General features: G+C 36.4%; 1 protein-coding gene across 4 annotated transcripts in view; it reads right to left on the bottom strand.

Moving 5' to 3' along the window:
• Positions 1 to 252: 252 nt before the first annotated feature.
• Positions 253 to 25092, bottom strand: part of LOC306870842 (zinc finger and BTB domain-containing protein 20-like) — a 57467-nt gene continuing 32627 nt past the window's right edge. For all 4 annotated transcript variants that reach the window (XM_079418276.1, XM_079418274.1, XM_079418277.1 and 1 more), the window contains exons 2-4: positions 14202 to 14390; positions 5105 to 6661; positions 253 to 3235 (exon numbers count right to left, since the gene is read on the bottom strand). In XM_079418276.1, coding sequence (XP_079274402.1) covers positions 2700 to 3235; positions 5105 to 6641 — 2073 coding nt within the window. In that variant the 5' untranslated portion in view covers positions 6642 to 6661; positions 14202 to 14390 and the 3' untranslated portion in view covers positions 253 to 2699. The remainder of the gene's footprint in view (positions 3236 to 5104; positions 6662 to 14201; positions 14391 to 25092) is intronic.

Below are 25092 nucleotides of genomic sequence, written 5' to 3'. Positions count from 1 at the left end.
CACACACATAGAGACATACCAGAGGAATATACACACACATGCTCATACAAACACATACATAAATGTGCTTGATCCCTAGACAGCACTAAAAAGCTTTGCACAACGACCCTCTCGTAGAAACGTACTTGTTCTAAAAGACATTTATCATATATTTAGGCACACACTACAATTCTTTTTTCTTTTCTTTTTTTGTGGTTTTGTGATTTTGATGTTTTTTTTTTTGTTTGTTTGTTTTTTTGTTTTTTTAGTTTGGTATGAATGAGAAGAAAACCGCGCATTTGCTTCAATGAATTAACTGCATTGGGATAGTGTTGGGATGGGGGAAGGGATGGAAGTGGTGTAAGCAATACATCATTAGGATCTGACCAGGGATAAGCTCACAATGGTTTAAGTATAAATAAAGAAGAAGAAAAAAATGCTTGCATAAACAGCACAAAGTAAATACAATAGCGAGTGATGATAACAAAGCCAAGAGAAAATTTAATCATCTAATCAAAAAAAGAACAAAGCTACTCAAACACAAGTGAACTATAGAACCAAATATTTGATAAAAAATGATTATCTCTAAAAACTAGAACATCTCTGGTAACAGTAGTGCACTTATTGGTTTAAGCAGTGCAACATATATGCAAGAAAACAATGCAGTCCTCTTATCAAGCTTTTAAGAAAAGATATTTCCTTTATAAACAATGAAAAAAAAGAAAACCATAGAATTTAATTTCTTAAGTAAAACAGTTAATTTCTTAATTTCTTGAAGTAAATGTGCAAAGTAGCACTGTTTTTCAAACCTACAACTTATGTGACCAAATTCCAAAATGGAAAAAGTCGAAATAAATTGTGATCGATACATTTTGCCATCATTTTAACTACACTTCAAAAGTGTATCTACTCAGATAAGTGAGCAAAATTGCCAGATTGCAGTTGCACGGCAGATGAGTCTTTTTATATCCATAAAATACATGTATAACAAAGCCAAATATGAACACAGAGCTTCTGAGTGACGTAACACCAAAAATACAACCTTCTCAACTCACTTCCGAAGTACACACACAATGTCTAGATATCGGTAAAATTGGGAATGTTTCTTATTGTTTGGAGAGTTTTCTCCCTGTGGTATATTAAAGAAGAATGACCGTGTTGAATTTATTGTGGTTCAGTAGATGTTTCTTTTTCTGTTGCCTTGCGTCCCTATATCCTTCACCTGCTCGCTCGCACCATGCGTATATCCCATCAGGCAGAAAACAAGGACGGCTGTTTGAGCCACTAGGTGGGGCATTAGGAACAGGAGTAGTGCATTTTAGTCACCCCACCGGCCCAAACAACTGAGTCATAGTAGTCGCCGCTAACAGGAAATACATCATTTTTATGCATTTAGGAGGTTATTTCTGTCCAGTTCACTTTTGATCTAATCTAGCCCATGGCTCCAAATAGCTTAACATTTCCCATGTTCACTGAGAAATAATAATAATTCGAGAAATATCCACATAATGTTGGATTCTACAGCTGATAACAGTCTCAAAGTGAGCACGTGAGGAGCAGCAATTAACTTGGATTTTGGGCCTGTTTGCATACTAAAATCTGCCATTTTCCTTTTTTCTTTTTGTCAAAAAACCCCCCAAAAAACATGGAGCAAATGAAAAGAACAAATCAGTTGCTCACAACTTTATATCACATTTCGTTTTGAAGCGGAAGAGGTCAACTAACAGTCATCTTCTTAGTGGCAGTGTATGCAAAACGAATTGGAAATTATTAACGGCATTCAAAGTTTTTGCTCGAATACTGTCATTGATAAACTTTTTTTTTTTTTTGTAAACTTGACCTGAACCATCAGGAAAAAAAGTGTGGTGGGAGAAAAGGAAAATGTCATAATCATAACAATCATTCATTCATCAAGCCAAAATTTCCATTTTAGTACAGTTAGTAAAACTGGCTTGTACCTTGACAACACCAACATCATAATCCCTCAATGCCATAATAATAAATAAAAACCCAGTGTCAAATTGAACAACTCTCCTATTCTTATCGCACATAAAAAGGCAAACACGTGACCATTATTATTTTAGAATGAATCTAGAGCCAAATCTTTTTTTTTTTTTTTTTTTGAATCTATACCACAGTAAGCTTGGACGCTTATAGTGTCCAATACGGTCTACATGGGAAAAGATCTACAAGTTTAAAAAATTCACTGCAATATTTATGTTTGTGCACACGCACGCTCACATGCACAAATACACATACGTACAAAATACCTCTACCATATATAAGTGTGTATAAGTAGTTTGTGCGTGTGAGTGCATGCATGGGTATGTGTATTTGTGTTTGTGTGTATGTCTGAGTGGGTGTGCGCATGTGAATTTTTTTCTTGTGTGTTCTTTCGCAGGCCTTTCGGTAGTGTTCAACACATAAATCAGTATTTAAGGAAAGCATACATTTAGAGGCCAGTAGTATGGATCCAGCCAGTGGATCATTATCCAACTACACAGCCTTAAGGCCACCATCTTTTTTTATTCTTTAAGAATAGCAAGGACAAAAAAAAAAGAAAAGAAATTAAACGCTTCTTTTTTTTCTAGAAATCTTAATGTGCCAGTGTCTATACTCATTACTCTTCATGCCCCAATATAAGAAAAAAATCTAGTGCCGTTTTCGTTATCATTTCATTCTTTTTCATGTTTACGCAAGTTTTTTTTTTTTATTTGTACTTATCCGTCGGAGACATGCTTGCGCATGTGGTCATTGAAGTGCTCGATTTGGTCAAACTTGACAGGGCACACGGAGCACATGTAGGTGGTCCCCTCCTGGCAGCTCGCTTCCGCAGCAACGCCCACTCCGGTGCTTCCGACTCCGCCCCCTGCTCCGCCTGCTCCCACCGGCATGGCGAGAGCCACTACTCCCGCTCCCGGCTCAGGAACAGCCATCGGAACCGGGATGGACGTGGGGCCTCCAGCGGTCCCAGCGGCACTGACCCCGGAGACCGCGGTTTCAGTGCTGTGCAGGGCCATGTGACGCTCCAGCAGGGTCTTGTGGGAGAACTTCTTCTTGCAGATGTAGCACTCGTAGGACTTCTCTCCACGGTGCAAGCGCATGTGGACATTGAGAGAGCTTTTCTGGGTGAAGCGTTTGTTGCAGATGCTGCACTGGTATGCTCGGACACCTGTATGTGTAACCATGTGTTTGATGAGATAATCCTTCAGCGAGAACGAACGCCAGCAGATACTGCACTGGTGCGGCTTTTCACCTGAAAGAGCACAGAGCACAAACTCATTAGATAGGAACCATTGTCAATCATATCACTGATCATTTTGATCATGCTATTGTAGATCCATGCAGCAAAGCTGAGAAGGTTTTTCTTTTTGTGATAGTATGAGGAAATGTTACCGTATTTTGCAGGCAAATCATTTCAGTAATTATAAGTATGTAATATGACAGTTAAAGACCTGAAATTTGACGCACGTTCCTCTTTTTATTAAGAGTTGAACTTTGTATGCAGATTATAAATGTTGCTAAATGCATTAATTTTAATTATGGAATTAATTAGTGCTGTGGTTGCCTAGCAACAGTAATGTCAAATTTTTAAATCTAAAAAGGCCAGCACAGCCAACATGTTTACGCTACATTGAAATTCCATTCACATTTATTTTCTCATCAAAAACATATTTGATTTTTTGCACCAGTGATGTCTCTTGAAATAATCTAAAGTTGCATTAACAATTTTTAGTCAATGTCAGTAAACATATGAATAAATCTTGGTGTGGTTTTACTGTATGTAAACATATATAAAATATTAATAATAATTCATTCAAAATCTGAAAACATTTCATCTCAATCTGCTAGGTTGGCTGTCATTTTATCAGCCCATAAATACATTTTTGGTTAAACTTTGATCTGGAAAAAGTTTGGGCATTTTTCATGGTCATTATTACAATCAGGAATCACATGTGAAGCTTGTGAGGCAGTAATTTCTACCAGTTTTAAAATGAAACTCAAAACTGATTTAATTAGGTATAAAGAATTGATTAGAAACAACTCCATAAGAGAAAAAGAAACAGAAAACAAGAAAAGTGAATTTATAAAAAAAATGGTTGAAATAAAGAGAACTATTGTAGAAAAGTAAAAATCACAAGGAAGTAAATGTATATTGCTGTAAGACCATACTGGCCAATTATTTACATATTTAAGTTCTTGGCAACCACAATCTTCTAGGTCACAGGCAATAACATCTGTCGTTATTGTAAAATATCTTTTGTACTACACTGTATGATAAAAGCGCCTGTGATTCAATTATGGCAGCATGTTTGAAGACATACCAAGAATCAAAGTCTCATTGTTTTAATAAACATATAAGATTACACAGACATGGTTTTGGCCTGAAGACAGATCATTATTGCTTGGTAATCTACTTCAGGAGTTCACAGTGTCAAATTTAATTATCTTACTAAATTTAACACTGCCATAGTTGAATGCTCTTTCGAAGGCAGGATATTTTACTGTACGCTTCAGAAGCATTAAGCCATTTTTAATATGCTCTGCTAATAAATCGCAAGATCAGTCTCCAGAAGAGATGACTCCAAAACTCAGCTTCTCACAATTGGGAATGTCGCTGGCAAAGCCAGGTTGCTTAAGGATATACTGAAAGTTGTTTTAGATAAAGTACCTTCCCAAAATGTCAATGCTTTTGTGGCATGTCAAAAAAGGGGTCCAGACTTTTTCATAAAACAAGATCACATCTACATATATATACACATACAATGGCAAAGCAGGAACTAGCATGCATTTGGCAAATAGCTTGAGTACATTCTGTGTAAAGCTTAGAGAATTTGCCTTAGACAAAGCTTTCGTTTCTTTGAGTCTAAGCTTTGAGTAAAAGCCCATTAACTGAAGAATCATATCAATAATTTTGAGGTCCTGGCAGATACTAGTCAAACTGCTAAAATTAACTGGGCTGCTTATAATACCTAATCCACAGAAGACCGCCAACAAGGAAAATTCGCAATAATTGTTACCAATTATTCACCTTGAATCAAAAGTGCTTCAGACTAGCTTATGGATATAATCGGATACAACTTCACTAGCTAACCATACAGAGACGAAGGCCAAGGGAACTCACCTGTGTGCACAAACATGTGTTTCACGAAGTTTTGTTTGGCAGTAAAGGTCTTACAACAAAGAGTGCATGCATAGGGCTTCTTCTCCCCATGCTGTCCCACTGCAGCAGCACCACCTTGCTGCTGACTTCCACCTGGTGGCACACTGGAGAATGGAGGCATGCTGGGAGAGGGCACTGCCACAAATTGGGGCTGCTGACTCCCAATGGACTGGGACAGACTGAAGAGGAAAGGCTTGTTGTCGCTGGCTGACTGAGTTGCAAAGAGTGTAGGCAAGTAAGTGTTGCCTGCAGTTCCCATTACCTGCGTGTTGCTGGTCAGGGTGAGGGGCATACGCAGGTTGCTGGTAAGTGGCTCACCTGGCCGCAGGTATGGCCCACCAGGTATGGACTGGGGTGATGTTAGGTTGGCTTGTGGCGGCTGATGGATTCCAAGCTCACCACTCTCTTGAGAAGGACCGTTTCTACTCCCGTCTTCAACTGACTCTTGGGTCTGCTCAGGAGATGAATCGTTGACCTCGATCTGCACAGGGGTTCCACGATCACCTTGGCCTTTATTTGAACAGTTGTCTCGAGCGAACCCAGACAAGAAAGGCTGCTCCACAGAATCCGTTTCCGTACCAATGGAAGAGCTGACGCCGGAGTCAAAGCTCTCACCTTTGGGCTCACTTTCGACGCACTCCAGCTGTTCGCTGTCCTCACGGCAGTCCTCAAGCCCGTAGCAGTTGTACTCGTCCCCTTGCTCCTGCTTGATGTGAATATCACCTGTGTGGAGCCTCACAGGACGAGGCTGTTTACGGCAGTGTGTAGTCTCCGACGTGGCCAGGAAGCGCTCCATCTGCTGCGAACGCTCGTGGATGCGTGTGATCCAGGCAGGGTCCTGCCCTCCCTCCTTCTGCTGTAGTTGAAGGGGTGAGTCGTAGCTGGCTGTCACCGCGGCACTGGCATAGTGGGAGCGATTTCCACGGGTACCGTTTTGCAGGCCCAACCCAGAACAGCTGGAATAAAGCGAGGAATAAACGCGGTCAAGGCTCTGGTGAGATGTTTGCATGTAGCCTGATTCGGCATCACTACTGGGACCGGACGTGCCAGACTCAGGAGTTCCCCGTGGTGTCTCTTGCCCCGAGTCTCCTGGGACTACGGAAAAGCTGCCAGATCCAGCAATGCCAACATTTTGTGAAACAATGCGGGTACACTCGTCGATAACGGTCTTGATCTGAAGTATGCTGGCAGCTGTGAGGATCTGCAGGGCCTCGGACTGGGAGACCCGCAGCACACCGCTGTACATGAAGTCAATCAGTTTCTGGACGGACTGTACAGAAACCACAGAGGGGATCTCGATGTCACTGTAGCCCAGGAGCAGCTTGTCCTGAAAGAAGGGGCTGCCTGCAGCCAGCACACAACGGTGAGCTCGCAGCATGCTACCATGGATCCGAACAGTCACGTCACAGAAGTGCCCGCGGTTTCGCTGCTCATTGAGGGTCTCAAGTACAGAATTGCTAAAGTTGTGGAGATTAATGTGGTGAATGCGTTCGGTCATCCCCTTGCACCTGATGTCACCTGTGTGGCAGACACAAACAGAAAAAGTCATGCACATGATTTATGCATGTTCTCAAGCACTTTAGTATAATGCTGACCATATAGAAAAATATTTTAACAACTACTGTTAGCTACACTTACAACACATTCTCACTCCTAACTCGTCACATATTGACGCAAGCTTGGTCGGGACCCTTTGGGCGTCACATTTTAACACACAGGGAACACCTTTGGCATTATTTTTCAAAGTGCACAGTACTCCGTTACCTTTGGCATCAATATGCCGATGCGAAGGGCATAGGAATTTTATTGAAAAAGATACAATATTGGTAATAATTTTGCCACTATTACATATGTTGGGGTGTGGTTTTAAATTTAACTGGTCACAACAATTTTATTTACATTATATTACACTATTTATACACTATTTATACATTTTTCACTTACCCCTAAACCTAATCATTTTGTCAATGTAAAACACAGGATAAAAGGCAGATACAACTACAGTCACGATTTATGCAAAAAGTATTATTATTCCGAGTCTTCCGGGGCAAAACAATTGATTTGTGTGAGGAACAGATGCGACATCCATCTCCATCCAGCTCAGATCCAAATTAAACAAATTAAAAAATATGATGCTAGAGCTTTGCAGATGATGCCTTTCCAGCAAATGAACATGTTAACATAATTTTTGTAGACGTATTGGAAAGAGAGCTGGGTCATTGTATTTTCAAAATGGATTATTATTTGTACAAACTCAAATATTTCAAAAACCTTTAACTACAACAACGTTTCTTTTAGGTATGCACCTGAGAGAACTTTCCTAGTCTTGTTGTGAAGAAAAATCTGAATCTTTTATTAAATGTGTCTATTTTATACTGATAAAGGCTGTTCAAGGATCGACTTTGACCTTCAACTGTTGAGATTAGTTCTAACTGGTCATAACCATTCCCCTGTTAGAGGAATGCTGACAGAAGTTTTAGCCACATACATAGAGAAAACTAAAGGCCACCTGTCCAAACAGAACATATGGGAAACAAAGAATATACAATATGGAAAATAGTAAATAAAGAAAAATACTTAAATTTCCATCACATTCGCCCCCTTTTTGATCATTCTCTGATCCCATCACCATGTACATTCCCTATATTTTTCTTCATGTATGTGAAATATATAGTTATAAATTGTTATTGCTTTAGGCATGCATGTTAATTATCTTGTGTGTTTACAGGTTGAATATAACCAACAAATAAACCATAGATAAACATAGGCATGTGCTTCAATCTTGCATTATCTTATGGAATGTCTATGGCCTTTTATTGCTTTTGTTCATTGACATTTTCTGTACAATGTGTATTCATTATTTGTCTCCCCATTATGGACCACACGGTCATGGGATGTTGTTTTCCAGCATGTAGCCAACAGCAGAGAGTATCACTGTGATTTTAGAGGAATGGATTATGTTATGTTATGTATATTATCCTGTTAATACACTGTGAAGTATTTCAGAAATGGTAAGAATTTATTTAACAGCTATACTACTGTACAACCCTGCACTATACTGCAGCAAGAGTAAGAGAAGTGTTTTTATTTACATATGATAACTTAATGCAGGCTAGCAATATTTTTTGGTGGAGTAGGTTGGAGCTAAACTCTGCAGAAATGTGGCCCTCTAGAAACAGGATTGGAATATTATAGCATATTATACATTTTCTGTAAGATATAATACATAGAGGAGTTTGTCAAAATGAGAAATACATTTTCAAGGTTAAGTAACTGGACACCACTTGCTAATGTAATGAGGTTATCTGACAAATATAGTGAGGTCATGTGATTACCAAGTAGCATAGTACTGTCCAAAACCATTTACTGAGGAATAACCTACTCTTTTAAAAAATCTGTAGATAGTATACAGTGTATAGGCTAGTGTGCAGTATTCATTAAATAGTAAGCTAGTATTCTATTTCAAACATTCCAACAACCACTCCCAGAATATTGTATCCTACAACGCAATTTACTCATCATCTCCACCATGAATGAAACTGAAGTAATATAAACTGAAATATCTCCACCTTAAGTCTTTTTAATGAGACTCGCAAAAATAGTTTTTTTCTTTTTTCTCATACATACTATTGGATTTCAAAATGCTAAATATTTACCTTCATACTGGACATTTCTCATCAAAATAAATGTATACACATGGTTAGGACATCAATGTAGTGTAGCCTACTACTCTTTAAAATATTCAGTGCATAATATATATGACCCTGGACCACAACACCTTAAGTCTTAAGTCGCTGGGGTATATTTGTAGCAATAGCCAACAATGGGTCAAAATGATCCATTTTTCTTTTATGCCAAAAATCATTAGGATATTAAATAAAGATCATGTTCCATGAAAATATTTTGTAAATCTCCTACCGTAAATATATCAAAATTAATTTTTGATTAGTAATATGCATTGCTAAGAATTTCATTTGGACAACTTTAAAGGATTTTTTTGCACCCTCGGATTACAGATTTTTAAATAGTTGTTTCTCAGCCAAATATTGTCCGATCCTAACAAACCATCAATGGAAAGCTTATTTATTCAGCTTGTAGATTATTTATAAGTCTCAATAAAGCCTTATGACTGGTTTTGTGGTCCACGGTCACATATACTTTCACATACTATTCTTTACATATTTGGCCACAAAATGTGTCTATGTGACCTACTTTTTGATGTTTGAGAATTTTACTCTCTCTATGGTTTTGAAGAACAGATAATGTGTTTAAAAAAATCTAGAGAACAGTAAATATAACCCTAATGGATACAATTACAATTAAAATGTACTGTATATTTATATTTAAATATACTGACATTGCCTAGTTGAGGCCTATTTTCACAAAATGACTGGTCATATAAAAAAATGATTGTTGAGTGACTAAGAAAATGTATTTTAATTTCTTGAGGATTTAAGAAATGTTGTTAATTAACCCCATCAGGAAGTAAATATGACATTTAAGCTTTGAATTTGGGAAGTGGGAGTGTGTATCTCTTACTATTAATTCAGTGTGTAATGTTTTAATGGAACTGTTTCATGTTCCTTTATTCGGTCCAATAATGTAACACCTGCATAACAAAAGGCACAGAAAAAAAGTTCACTCAAAAATGAAAATTCGATCATCATTTACTTTCCCTCATGCTATTACAAACCTGACACACAACAAGATATTTTGAAGAATAATGAGAATCAAACCATTTTGCTGACCACTGATTGCATTGACAAAATAATAATAATAATAATAATTCACTTCTCAAATTTTTTTTACATTGCTCAGAAGAAAGCAAGCCATACAGATTTGGAATGACGTGAGGGTGAGTAAAAACAACATTTTAATTTCTGGGTGAACCATACCTTTAAAGCTTTACTTATTTGCATGAATACAGCATTTAAGAGGATAATTCCTGCATATTAACTGCACAATGGGCCCTATTTTTATTTACTTTTCTCAGGCTGTAAGTAGTACTGCATGGAATATTTGTATTTTTCACATTATCACACCACAAAACCATTTAAAGGAAGTAAAGAATGCAAATGAAAGCAAGTGGTGCCCACTTACTACATTTAATACACACTATGCTTTACATAATATACACTGTAACCTAAAATGTTGAAAACGGTAATGTCCGTGTTATTTTTCAACTATCTATATATAAGGGAAAGAATTTTAGGATTGAACACACCATAATCCAAAATATCACGACAAAACAAATGACAAAGCCAGTCAAAATATAGAATTCTACATTTCTAAATCTATAACTTACACATCTAGTTCGGGGCGCCGTACTTTAGATTTACAGCTACAGATATTTTTACATGTCATGAGATGATATTAAATTACAAACATGTACTTTTAGCCTAATAGCAACAATCTTGCAAAACACACTGAATAATCAATGTCGCTCTTTACAACTTAACAGGTGGCATCGCCAGGGCAATTTCAGTACATCCTACCAAACCGCATTAAAGTATCACAAATTAGCACACTGGAGACATTATTTATTAAAAGTGGAGTGACCAAAAAAAGCTTTTCTTCTCACAGACAGAGGGCAGTCTTGAGCTAACGTGTGAACTAGTCTGAATATGCAGCATGTGTTTCGCTTTTGTGTTACATATGAAAAACCAAAAAAAAGTAAATGAAATCAATCAAGCCACGATGGGTCCATGGGATCATTATTCATGCAATGAATTATTTTCAGACCTCTCTGAAGCTCACATTCATGCTGTTCTGCATTTGAAGGAACGTGACTGTCTATACAAACAGTTTTGGAGAGAACACAAAATGTCTACTTTCTGTGAGGTGCTACACCCTTTTTCAACAGAAGGCTTTGAAATACTTGAAAATGCCTAGAAGAGTTTTAACACTTTCGAAAATCAACGGACAGCAATAACATCAGTTCCCTTTGCAAAACATTGTTGTATTGAAACCCGCACAGGCAAAGTTGAAAGCACACACTGTTTGCTCCTTTTCATATTTCTCTCTCCCCTTTCCACGTGCATTCCTCTCGGAGCACTTCTCAGTTTTACGCATTATCATTTTGGTACCATGTCTTACTCCCTTAGCTCATTATAATAGCAAACTCTCAAATAGAGAGTGTTTACTATTCTTAAGAAAGCATTAAAATGTCCTTTTTTCACTCATATGATTTCAAGAGCATTTAAATGTTAGTGCAGCATAAAAGGATGTGAAAAGACGGGTTAGCAGAGCAGGTCATTCATTTAGGATCCATAGCAAACAGCAGATTTCAAGTATGCAACCTCTGAGACTTAAAGGATGACACTGCAAGGTTGATACCGCAAAGAAATATGCATCAGTTTTGAAGGTTATCGAGGCAAAGTGTTGTACAAGAAAACGATGTACTTATGTGTGTTGAGGTTATATCTTGATGAAAAAGGAATCCGTTTTTTTTGTTTGTGTGAAACAGTCCAGCCAAGTAGTTCTCATGAAGTGGTACGTGGTATGCAGCAAGACCCTGGAAATTTAGACTGTTAAATAAATAATAATAATAATAAAAATTCCATGCTTTATTTCTAAAGTCCGATTCCAATTCTACACATGCATAGCCCAGAATTTTACAGTGGCAGAATAGGTAATGTTCTCTTTAAATTTTTGAGGGGTCCACACATTAAGGTGATCGACAAATAGACAAGATATTATTATATATTTTATTTTTTTTCCTAAAAGTCTTGGGCTTGATTTCCTGAAGGCAAGCTTAAAGAGGGGTCTGCTTTTGATTCAGGATTGATAATGACATCAGTTTCAAGTGCCTTTAAAAAAGAAGGGAGAAGTTTTAAGACAGTCTTGCTCTAAATTCCTAAAATAAACGTATTATTCAGTATTAGTCTGAATTGTAATGCAAAATTTGGAATGGTTTGCAAAATAATTAGTTTGATCTGGATTAGAAAATGTCTAAATGTAGCTATTGACGTGTACCTTTAGATCTGCAAAGTTTGTCAAGTGACTGAGGATGATTTTACAGCAGCATGATTTATTTGAACCAGGAATAATGATATTACTTACTATTATTAAGTATCGCATTATGTTTACGTGGCTCACAGTGCGTAAGCTTGTTATTAGACCAGTGTGGTACTGTACATAAGTACAGTAAGAGACAGCTAAAGACTTCCTTCGGTGTGATGTCAGTCTGCTAAATGATACTGAAGTGTGCCTCGGCACTCTAAGTAAGGCTGTGTCATGCGAGACTTTATGCATGCAAAATTACTTTGGACCCAAAACATATATGGACAACACAATATGACATAACTGTGTAGTTTTTTTTATTTTTTATAAATAATAGGCCTAAATCTTTTTTTTTTAATTGGTGTTCTGAGTTCTATGAAGTTGCTAGGGTATTTTGTGTAGTTCATATGACACTGCAATGTGATCCCCTGTGAAAAAGTAGTACACTTAACTGTTTTAAATGTGCACTTATAGTGTACATAACTTAATAGTATATATTTAAAATAAATTGTATTTGCAAATAATATTATATTAATGAAATGTGTGTACTTAACAGAATACCCTGTCATGACTAAGTTTCTCCTTACATTTTAAATTATTAATTTTGAAATATGTGGTGCTTTCAAGAAGCGCACTTATTTTGATGTGATGACTTACTAAAGGACATGTAACGTACTTAATGTTTTTAATATTATGTTTAAAGTTAATATATTTTAAAACTACTAAATTACATTTTCATTATTTTAAACATGTAATTACAAATCTTTTTAAATGAAATTAACATTACATATTATTATTATTAAAGTATATTTTAGTTTACCATAAATACTGATCAGTATATTTGGAAGTAATTATGAAATTATATACAGAGATAATTCAAGTTGAAAAAGCACTCTAAACTTCAGCTATTTGCATTAAATGCAAATATAAATTATAGTATATTTTCAACTGCGATTAACATTCAATGAAATGTCCAAAAACATTACATGTATATATATATATATATATATATATTAAGAAGCACTCTTTTTGAAAGTATGCTAAAGCTGAATTCTTTTTCACAAGGGTATCTCTTTGAGAAATACAACTGGTAGACAATTTGATAACAGTTAGGCAAGTGTGAAGTCTGTTAAGAGCACAACAATGTTGATGAGTGAATTTATCTAACCTATGTAACTCTAAAATAACATATTATGCATAAAGAAGATGAGCCATATTTTAGGACAACAATAATTTTTAAGCATTATGCTATTATTTTCATGACAATTAAGTGCATCCCCATCCCCCACCCTCAAATTCTCATTACTGTAATGCATTCATTTTACTTTTGAGATTTTACAGAATTCTCACTATTTTCAACGATGAGTTTCATTATATTCTCATTACTGTAATAAATATAGGCAGAGTGTGTTCAAGGCTGGCGAAAGCTGAAGGTTTCTCTGACCACGGCATGACGTGTGTATACATGACTACAGATGTCAGGTGACAGGGAATATAGCTCTGGGATAATGTTGCTTGTAATTGCTTGTCTAGAGTCAGTTTCTCCTCCACACCACACATTCCAGCCAATCACAATTGAGAATTTAGACAGAACATGGAGAGATAAAATATATACATCATAATGTCAAATACATTTTTAATAATGAGATTTTTTCTCATTATAGTATTGAGAATTTGGAAGGGAAATGTGCTCAACTGTAAATAATGTCACAATGTAAAATAAATATAATTTATTGATGATTATAAAATAGGCTTCATTATTATTATTATTATTTTTTTTAGAAAAAAAAAAAATTCTTTTGATTTCGATTTGAAATATGACCCGAGCCTGTTCTTTACAGATTTGATGTGATTCACCCCAGTACAGTTAAGTCTACTGTGTATGTGTCACACAAAGTATATGGTGCAAGCAAACAGATGGGTTTCTCTTCTGTAGGTTGTGGTGTATTTTTTTTAGATATCAGAAAGAAGGAAAGAGAAAGAGTGATTGCTAAACAAGTATGACAACAGCCTGATTTTTGTACAAAGATAATAAATTGAAGCTGGGCAAACTTACAGTCTGATGGTGTTCTGTTAGGTAATTGTGTGTATGTGGGTGCGTTGTGTATCAGGCTGGTGAAGAGGCACTGGTTAGATGCTACAGGTTGCTGGTGGTGGTGGTGCAGCGGAAGAGGTCAGTCGTTAGCCACTCATTTCATTTCGTTCCGGCCACAATCTAACCTCATGCAGAATCTTCAAAGTCGCCCTGCAAAAAGAAGCAGAGAGAACAATTATTGTATGCAGATTTTTAAAGACAAGTTCTCCAACATGGGACCCTTTTCTGACTAAGCTCCATTTATTTATATATATTTTTTTAATCAAACGGACAAACAAGCAACAAGTACCCAAATTACAAAGGTGGAAAATAGGACTGCTTAAAAATGAAATAGTGACATAGCCTAATAAAATATTAAACTGTAAGTTCTGGTCCTCGAATCTGATTGGACAAAAGGCTTCGAAGAGTGCTAATATTCCACAAGTATCAGCACTGGGATTATCCACAGTTGGCCATCAGTCTGTGTAGTAACAGATTTTTACAGCGACTTCAGTGTAGGTTTCATTGTTGATCAGTAGGTGGGAGCCAGAGGCTGTTTTAAAGAGTGAGAGTGAGCTATCAGACCGTTCATTCAAAAGCTAGGCTCAGATGGAAAGTAACGTGTCGCCGGTATTGTGCCGAATTCTGACCCCGCCAGATTATTACCCCCCTAGTATTGATAGGTTTAGGGTTAGGTGTGGGGGAGGGGTTAATATTAGGGGTGAGGTTAGGATTAGGCAATCAGATTTCAACGCTGATTTCAACGAGGGGGGGTAATTTGGCAGGGAGTCGAAAATGGGCACAACACTGGAACATCGCTGAAACACTTCATAGAGATCAATGCAGCACTAACACCAGTCACTATAAATCCCCCTTGACCATTAAAAGGATACTACAACAAAGATATCGCTTTTCTCAGAGGATGCGGCTTGTCCTTTTGTCTATATTTATGACAGGCGCATATAATCGCACATGCTCAGTATCTCTCTCTTTCTCTCTCTCTCTCTCTCATAATGTAGTCTATTCAACAAAGTACTACAATATTTCCTGTCCTTGATGCTGACTGGTTAGTAGCCGTGTTTATTTGTGATAAAACAAAGTCATTATCAAGGACGGTAAACCACAGAACTTCTTTACATAACGGAATATGTAACAGTGGCATATGCGCATATCAGCGGTTACAGATTTGAATCTGTAGCGGAAAAAATTTGTTACACGCAAGGGGGTTCCTTGTTTATTTGTTCTGTAAACTATTGTATAAAATCATATATCAGCATATAAAATCATATGGCACTCATGCTCTAGTAACAAACAAACACAAACGTTAACCCTGCAATCATCTAGAATACCCTAGTAACTACATAACAACACCCTAACAATCATCTATGTTACCTTAGTAATCTCATAGCAACACCCAAGTGACCACCTACAACTCCCTTGCAAGTGCAATGATGTAGACATCCACTGACCAATTAAAATTTCAGAGAGAATGGTACAGAACCTCATTTTATATTTCAAACTGGCCATGAACAAACCTCATTGGTTCCTGCAGAAGCTCAAACGTGCTTGAGTGACAAGAAAGAACTAAGCTCACGGATCCTCTCAAGTCAAGCAAACACGGTTGAGCTTCCCCGTTGACCATGGGTGCTTCTTAATCAGAAGGCATGTTTTGAGGCTCCCAGGGTTAGACTCCTTTGCATGGTTACAATTATGTTTCCAAAACAGATTTTGTTGGTCTTAAATTACAGAATGAAATTTGACAAGCTTTTTGACAACCAGAATGATTTGTGATTACAGAATGTGAAGGATACACATGATGACTTCAAAATATGCTGAATAAAGGAAATGAAATGATGGTTGAATTCCAAGGATCCTTTAAATTGAGACAGCCTTCGTGGTGCTTCATGGTGCTCAGGTTTAGTGTTTATTTTTGCGCATTGATCAAGGTTTATATGTGAATATAAGCCTAAATTACATCTGTTCATCATATAAAGTGAGCATCACTTTAAAAGAAAAATTTGAATTAAACTGCTTAATTTATATGGATTTCTTTTACAATTTCTTTATTAACTTTTTGAAGCATCAATGTTTTGGGGGAATGGATGAACTACAGTGCATCTTTAGGAAATTATTAAGTGATTAATTATCATTGTTATTATTATTACTATTATTGTAACTAAGACCTTATCACAAATAAAGCCTTCTACAGATAGTAATATACAAGACAATGTTAATGAGCTTGGTCTTGGTGGAATAGATCTGCTATGCTGCTGCAGCAGAGCAAGTACCGAGATTTGTAACTGCCAATACATCCACAGTAGTGGTGAGCGAACTGACACTTTTGTATCTATGAAAGTCTGTGATTTTCAAGCAGATTGTGATCTTTTATATATTTTCATAAAAGCAGTGTTTTATTTGTAGACATTTTGGTTGTTTAATGCAATATTGTGCTTAAATCGCTCAAATAGATAAGACAAAGGCTTGTTCCAGTCTAGATATTCTCTTTAGTTAATCTCAAAATTGTTAAGATTTTGTGTGATAAGATCGTGATATGATATTATGGGAAGATCGCCGACCCCTAAGTGACAGATATGCTGCTGTGAGCATGTAATAAATACTGCTGCTGCACATATAGCACATATAAAATAACCCCTATAGGCTATATTACATACTTGAAATCTCCTCGTAGCAGATCTATCCAGGTGGAACTGGGGAAGGTGGAGAGTATCTGAAGTCTGCTGCAACTGCTACAGCAAGCACTAGCTGATTAATTAAACGTTGAGCAGCAAACTCTTTGGCTGCTGATATGAAAAGAATCAGCTGCATCATGTGAATAATGATGTCATAATGTCAGATTGATTTAGAACTTATCGAAATGCGCCATCTAGAGCTGCATGACAGGTCTTTGCATTTCTGTCATGACAACTCTTGGTGAGTTTAGCATGGTAATATACATGTCAAAGTTAATATGTTTGGTCTTTGGTGGAATAGATCTCCTACGCTGCTGCGACAGAGCAAGTACTGGGACTTTCTACTGTCAATGCATCCACAGACATAGTACTGTGAGCATGTAACAAATACTGCTGCTGCACATATAGTATAAAATAATAACCCCCCTAACAAATTAGGAGAAAGAGAAATGAAAAATGCAAGCCAATATATATGCAAGGGGCTTAGTGTATAATATAAACTGCTGGGTTTTTTTTTTGTATAGTAAAGTCATTAGGATCGATCAAAAGACCGTGACTCAGAGGCTGTGTGCAGCTGAAATCAACTACACATTTAGCACAGTTACTAAAAACATCCTCTTTAGAAATAAGCGAACGTGACATTGAGATTATGAAACTAAATATGGCAAACCCGGTTAAAGTTAAAACCCAGTTCAAACGTGAATGCTTATGAAAGCTATTGCTTATACGCTTAGTATTTTATTCCTGCACACAAATGCAAGACTTTATTTGAATGCTGAGCAGCAAGCTCATTGGCTGCTGATATGAAAAGAAACCAATCAGCTGTGTCATGTGAATAATGATATCATTATGTGCCATCTAGAGTTTCATGACAGAACTTTGCATTTATGTATTTGGTATGAATTTTAATATGTAAAAAACCAACAGTAATTTTAAGATTATCTATATTTGTTACATGGAACTGTTTAAATAGTTTAACGGGACACGTTAGTTCATTTATTAAACTTAAAGCTTTGCCATGTAATTGGTTCATCGCAGTGGTGGCTGGTGCTAAAAATTTTAGGGGCGGCGCAAACAAACCAGGGGCAACGACACAGAACGCAACGCTTTGGTGACAGGACATTGAAATAAACAAATTTTTTTTTTTTAGTTTTAATAGGTGCTAACATGACTACCAGTCAAATAGTATGACTAAATAATGCAATTTTGTGATTATTTTGCAATATATACGTATATATAACTTATTTTTATCATGTTAAAGTAGGCTTCTTCCCTGGCTAACTTGATGGGGTGGCACCCCAGTGCCCCCACTGGTTCACTGGTCAGTTGGTTCAGAGTTAGAGTCATCGTAGGGGTTGGTGTCAACCTTTTTTATAAAAAGGTTACCTGGTAATGTTTCATAAAATAAACATGCAGAAATAAAAAGGTCAATTTATTGATAACAAATAATATTCTTCCTCCAAGTAATGTAGTTCCTCAGCAGTGTTTAGCAGAATGGATACCAAGCAACAGAGACAGGTGCTGTAATGTTGATGTAATGAGGTCACAGGTGTGTGTTTATAGAGTATTTTACAACAGCATCGAACACTGCAGTTAAATGATTGCGGTTAAAATCATGCACACAATGCACATAATTAGATTTTTTTTATTTGACCAGAATTTATGCAACACTAAAGCAAAACTACTCAGAAAAGCCTTGGCATAAGCCCAACATAAGACAACTCAAAACGTTTCATCATGCCTCCATATAGTATATCACATAAGAAAACACCAGACCAGTTCTCCATATTTTGCACTATGTGAACTTACAGTATCAAGAGATGGTTGTAATGCTGTAACTTCCTGTCTATTGCCATCGAGGCAGGAAGCAGTTCCCTCTGGCTTATCACAAAGACACATCTGTGACAGACTTGTGGACACACTTTACCACCAATTACAGGGTCAAACTGCTGAAGAAGAAATCATATGCTCACTGGGCCAGGTGTTATTATGCAAGAAAGAGATGAAAGAATGGTCAGCCCGCCACACCCATCCTTTCCACACCACAGCCGATCATATTCCCATTCCACACACACACACACACACACACACACACACATTCTCTCTGAGGTAAAGAAAAGTGACTACTGATTTATTTCATCAATGAAACTAAAGAAGTCTGGCCTTTTTTATTTCACATATTTTGCAGTATGTGTTATGTTTACAATGCAAATACTGCAAATTATACAAATATTCTCTATAGGCTACATGGAATACTATATATATATATATATATATATATATATATATATATAGTAGTTATTATGGTAAGATGAGGGTAAGATGAAACATATATCAAGTGTGTTTGTGTGTGTGTGTATCATATAATTATAATTATATACATAAATAGTCATATATATATATATATATATATATATAATTATTAATTTAATCATTTTTTTTACCCCATAATTAAAATAATACAATTTAATAAAAAATTTGAATCCACAAATCCTTCATTAACGAACAGACACAAAAAAAGATATTAAACATAACACAATGTCACAAATAACTATTTTTCTGAGATGCAAAATGAGATCAATTAACCTTAAAACTAACTTGACTGACTAAATATTAGCAATTTTAATATTTGGATAAAATGACAAAAAGAGGAGCTCATCAAATGTGCCAAGATGAGATTTTGTGCCATATGTGATCAAAACAATTGTGAAAAAAATTAAGGGAGGTGGCCATCTTAAATCAATCTTACCTTAACATCTTTTCTCTTAAATTGCACTGTAAAATTTGACACACAGATTTACACACAAAATTTTAGCATAAGATAACTGAGCGCCACTTTCTGAATTAAACAAGGAATGTATAGTTAGGTCATTTGACAAAGCACACCAGTACACCAGCACACTAGTGTCAAAACAATCATATTTACAAGATGACCAATTAAAGAAATCATCACAACATGAAATACACTAGTATTCTATTCTGAACACAGGCATCTTCTCTCTTCCTCTCTACACAGCTAACATTATGCACAGTCTTATGCCACACTCTATTTTAAAGGATTGGTTTACCCAAAAATGAAGATTCTGTCAATATTAACTAACCCTCATGATCCAGATATTCCTTGGCACACAAAAGGGTAGTATATTAAAGAGTTGTACTGGTCACTCTTTTACATGCAATTGCAACGAGTAAAGCTTTAAAGATCATAAGAGGAACATAAAGGTATCACACATATAGTCCAAATGATTTGAGTGTTATTCCAAGCAGGGCCTGAAAGTAACATTTTGCCACATCAGCCAATGTTCGGTGATTTGAGAAAAGTTTCAAGGCAGATTTTTTTGTACCGACCCTGAAACAGTGCATTATTCAATTACAAAACAGGCAGAAGAAAACACATGTAATTGCATTTATCATTATTATTATTATTATTTTACATAGCAACGGTAAAATTACATATTTATAATTATTTATTTTTCTTGCTTTTATTTTGGTGGAAACTTCTCTTTTGAAATGATTCTCATTTGTTCACAACAGATTTATAAATTCTCATCACAGGTTTGGGAAGATGTTTGGTGCATGTCACGTTTTCAAATGCACGTTATAAGTGACCCAAACTCACAGCACTTGCACAGATGGAGATTGTGTGGAGCAGCATTCACCGCAAGCCACTCCGAGACACTGAAAACACTGTTACCATGAGCAGCTCACGTGAAATGATCACAGTGCAGCGCATCAGATTACATATTTATATAATTACAATGCAGTCTTTACAATTTGATAATCACACTAAACCATATCTCATCCTCAGGGATTGTTAGAATGAACAAAAAAGTTACCGGACAATAATACTGTCTCATATACTAGCTGATGCAAATTTTTACTCACATAATTTTAATTTTGACCTGATTTTCAGTCTTTTTGAAGTCAAATTTGCCGTTCTGTTGGGTGATTCGGAAACATTGATGCTGCCTTACCATCATGCAAAAACTACAAGCGCTTTACAGGCCATGCTCTTCCACAAGAAGAGCTTAGTATACATTTTGATTGATTTTGAAAGCTTAACCTACATTCAAAACAAGGAAGAGGACAGGCACAGTGTGACACTGTCAGACCGCAGCATTTCAAACGTGACTAAAAGGCCTAAAAAAGACACAGTCCTTGGAGATTTGATGACCCTTTACATTGCCTCAACTCTGCTTCTCCTTTCCCTCTCTCATCCCCCTTTATGTGTTGAAGTGGTTAGGCTGAGATTCGATTTACTCTCCGTCTAGACCAGTATGTCATTCCCATGTTCTGGCTCTGTGAATGGATCCACAGCAACCATCCATCGAGTCAAAACAGCAGCTGTGGTGCTATCCTCGCAAACCTTATTCCGTCTCTCTCTCTCTTTCTTATTCTTTCTGTATCCTCAGCATTTATTCTGCACGATGACAAAAGACAATAATTTTGTCATTGAAAGCAAAAAAACATCTTAGATGCTGACATAATGTGGAACATGTGATTAAATAGATAGATCCGACTCTGGATGAGCCATGCTCCAAAGATGCTGTAAAATTCGCACGCCGATATTCGCACACCTGTGAACACATCAGTCAAATTCTATATTAATGCAGCAAGTTGCCTTGTTGCTTGGCAACCATAAACAGCCTACATTATTGCATTCCACCTGCACAATTTTTTAATTGATGTGCAATACACAAAATAGCACACTTCCATTAAAACGATAAAATTATTTACTTATTTGATCGTTTTATACAAAATGCTAAATGACTAAATTAAACATGCACATATAATCAGTGATATGACAAGCAGTTTAGTATGACTTTTTTGGTATTACAACTGAAAAAAAAAAGTTCATACTTCAGCAAGCGTTTCTTTCTAAACAAAGCTATGGTCTGTGTTTATAGTAGGGCTGGGAGAAATGGCCAAAAATGATCACAATAGAATTTTTCATATCAGTCAATAGCGATAATTATCACAATCAATTTCACATTTTCATTACTATCTAAGTTGTAGAAACCTGACCATTTGGTTTTAAACTACTCTTTATGGTCTTAACATGACAAAAACTCCACAGTTTTTAATTCTTTACACTTATGAATTTCTTACTTACTTTCTTGTTTCTTAGTTATAATGAGTGATATTGTTTCAAATCATGAAACAGGATTGTAGTGCCTGACTTTGATAACGCGTATCTTCAGCACAGTCTGCAGTGCAGGCTGCAATATTAGTAATATTACATTTTTTGTCTCTTAGAAATGCACATTTGACAGTAGCCTGAGTTGACAGTAGTAGTAGCTTGAGTTAGGATGCAGATGTAAATTTATGTTTATTAGCAAAAACAGTAATATCTGTAAAAATTGTAACAACCTCATTTTTATATGGTGAAATTTAATTATTCTGACTGTTTGAGTTTTATTAAAATGAACCATTGATCTTCCATAGTAGCATACATTTAGATCATGATAAGCACAGTTAAAAGCACACATACAGCACATCAATACCATGGTAAAAATATACCTATATGGTTTCTAGGTATTTGTATGAAAAAACAGTAGTCTAAATGCACACTATAAATGCTATAGCTTAATCACAATAAAATACTAATTATATTAAATTTCCGCTTTAATATATTCTATATGTCTATGTTAAGATTATGGACTTTAGTTTAGTCTTTTTTCATTTCGTCTGCTCGTTAGTTCATTATTAGTTAAACCCCTTAACCTGTGTTTTGCCTAAGTTACTTCCTACTTAATGTCTCCGTTCAGTTCAGTTTGTGTCGGTTATTGTTTGATGTTACACGTTTCTAGTTCTTGTTATTAAAGCCTATTGTTTTTTATATTCCTGCCTACCGTGTCTTTGTCTGCCTGCCTGGATTGAACGTAACAGTCTACATTAAAGGGATAGTTTATTTTAGTTTGTCAAAATAAGTCTAAGGACAAATGCTGCGTTCCAGACAACTCTAAATTCCATCTCCTACTTGGAAATAAAGCCTAAGACGCCACTTGAAGTCGGACATTCGATCTGTGAACTCCGCGATCATTTGACGTCACTGCATCCAACAAGCATAGTGTCGAGCTACCTCGTATCAAACTTAAAAACATTACACATAAAGGGCCCTATTTTAACGATCTAAGCGCATAGTCTAAAGCGCACGGCGCAAGTGCACTCATGGCGTTTCCGAATCCGCTTTTGCTAGTTTAACGATGGGAAAACGGTCGGCGCGCTCAGGTGCATGGTCTAAACCAGGGGTTCCCAAACACGTTCCTGGAGCCTCCCCAACACTGCACATTTTGCATGTCTGCTTTGTCTGACACACCCATTTCAGGTCTTGGAGCTGCTACTAATGAGCTGATGGGTTGAATCAGGTGTGACTGATAAAGGAGACATGCAAAATCTGCAGTGTTGGGGAGGCTCCAGGAACGAGTTTGGGAACCCCTGGTCTAAACTGGTTGTCCCTCTTCTCTTAATGAGTAATGTGTGTTGTTTGGGCATAACGTGCAAAATAAACCAATCAGAGTCTCATCTCCCATTCCCTTTAAGAGCGAGTTGCGCTCGCCAACTCATGGCAGATTTGCTATTTAAACAGCGGAATTTTAAGGCATACAGACTGAACTCGTCTCCAGAGAGCAGATCTGTTCATGCGTGAGCAAATAGGTAGGCTAATTCTGATACACACAATGACTATCCATTATGACATATGACATTTTTATATTTATGTAGCCTACACAATAAAATTATTTTACACTGTAATCCTTTAATGTTTAATATTTGGCATGTTTGTGTGCTGCTGCGCAGCCCTGTGTGTAATAAGCAAAGTGAACGTGAGTTGTGGACCCACCCAGAGGTGCATTTTCTACTAAAGCGCTCTTTACATAAAAAAAATAAATAAAAAATTGCGCCATTGTATTTTAGTCAAAAATGCATTTGCTTTTTAAACAATGTGGCACAGGACTGGAAAATGAGAACTGCGTCGGGCTGAAAGTAGCAAAAACACTTCCTAGGGGCCATAGTTTATAAAATGATACCTTAATTTTTGCTTTTCATCAGCTATTTTCAAAACGAACACCAGCATTTTATATGATTTATTTTCTGTTTTTGTCATAATTGTCACAAAAAACACAAAATTATCTTGTTGGGTCATGGCAACACCATGAGGTCAGTATGTTAACATCATGTAATTGACTCAAACTCACTGAAGTTTGAATTGCGACATTTTAACTCGAATGTTCCCACTTCCGACCTCGTCTGGAATGCAGCAGTTTAGGTTAGGCCAGGACAGGTTTGATGGTATGGTTAGGTTTAAGGGTGGGTTAAGAGGTAGACATACAGACAACAGTGTAATTACAGAAATGAGATGTAATTACAGCAAATAATTACAGATGTAATCAAATGCAGGTATTTTAAAAATATAAGTACTATGTAAAATAAGTACATTGTATAAAACATTGATTTAGTAGTACATAGTTAACAACACTTAAATGTAAAGTGGGTCCATTTATTGCTTTAATCAATCTTTTAAAAAGCTCTTCATGTTATTCTAATGAATAGCTTATAATTGAACTGTGACAAATAGTAATTTCCAACAACATACCAATTAAAAGATTAATTTCTGCCAGGGAAAAATCAGACATGGCATATGACAATTTTAGGTATCTACGTTTTCTTTTAATATTTCACAGTATCCTTAGAAAAGGTTGATGTTTGTTTCTTCAAATACTGGTTTTATTTACCCAATGCCTATTTTCCATTGTATTTGCACGCCTTAAGCAGACAGCACAGATGCATGCAATTAAAAATGTTTTGTTTTTTTTTGCTTCAGAGATGCAACACCGAATTTCACAGATAACCTTTTCACAAACAATGCAGTCTTTGAATTCTCAAAATCTCATCAATTTTTCATGTGCCCATAAGACAAGACTATTTTCTAGATGTTTTTATTGGTGTCTTTCATAAATACAAAAAGTAAATGGAAAAAAAACATGGAAGGCTTTACAATGCCATAAGCCTTGTCTGTGATAACTATTGAAGCTGGAATGTACAAGTTGTTCTCTTTGCCAGACCACACCATATTTGCCTGATAGCCGAGTGTGTCTGTGTGGAGAGTAACCAGTAACCGTCAACACATGCCAGGTGCCAAACCTCCCTCTTACTCATCAAACTCGCTCGCTAATCAGCCTTAC

This window comes from Barbus barbus (assembly GCF_936440315.1).
Source record: "Barbus barbus genome assembly, chromosome: 6".
NCBI lineage: Eukaryota > Metazoa > Chordata > Actinopteri > Cypriniformes > Cyprinidae > Barbus > Barbus barbus.
This window is presented reverse-complemented; position numbering and strand designations above follow the sequence as displayed.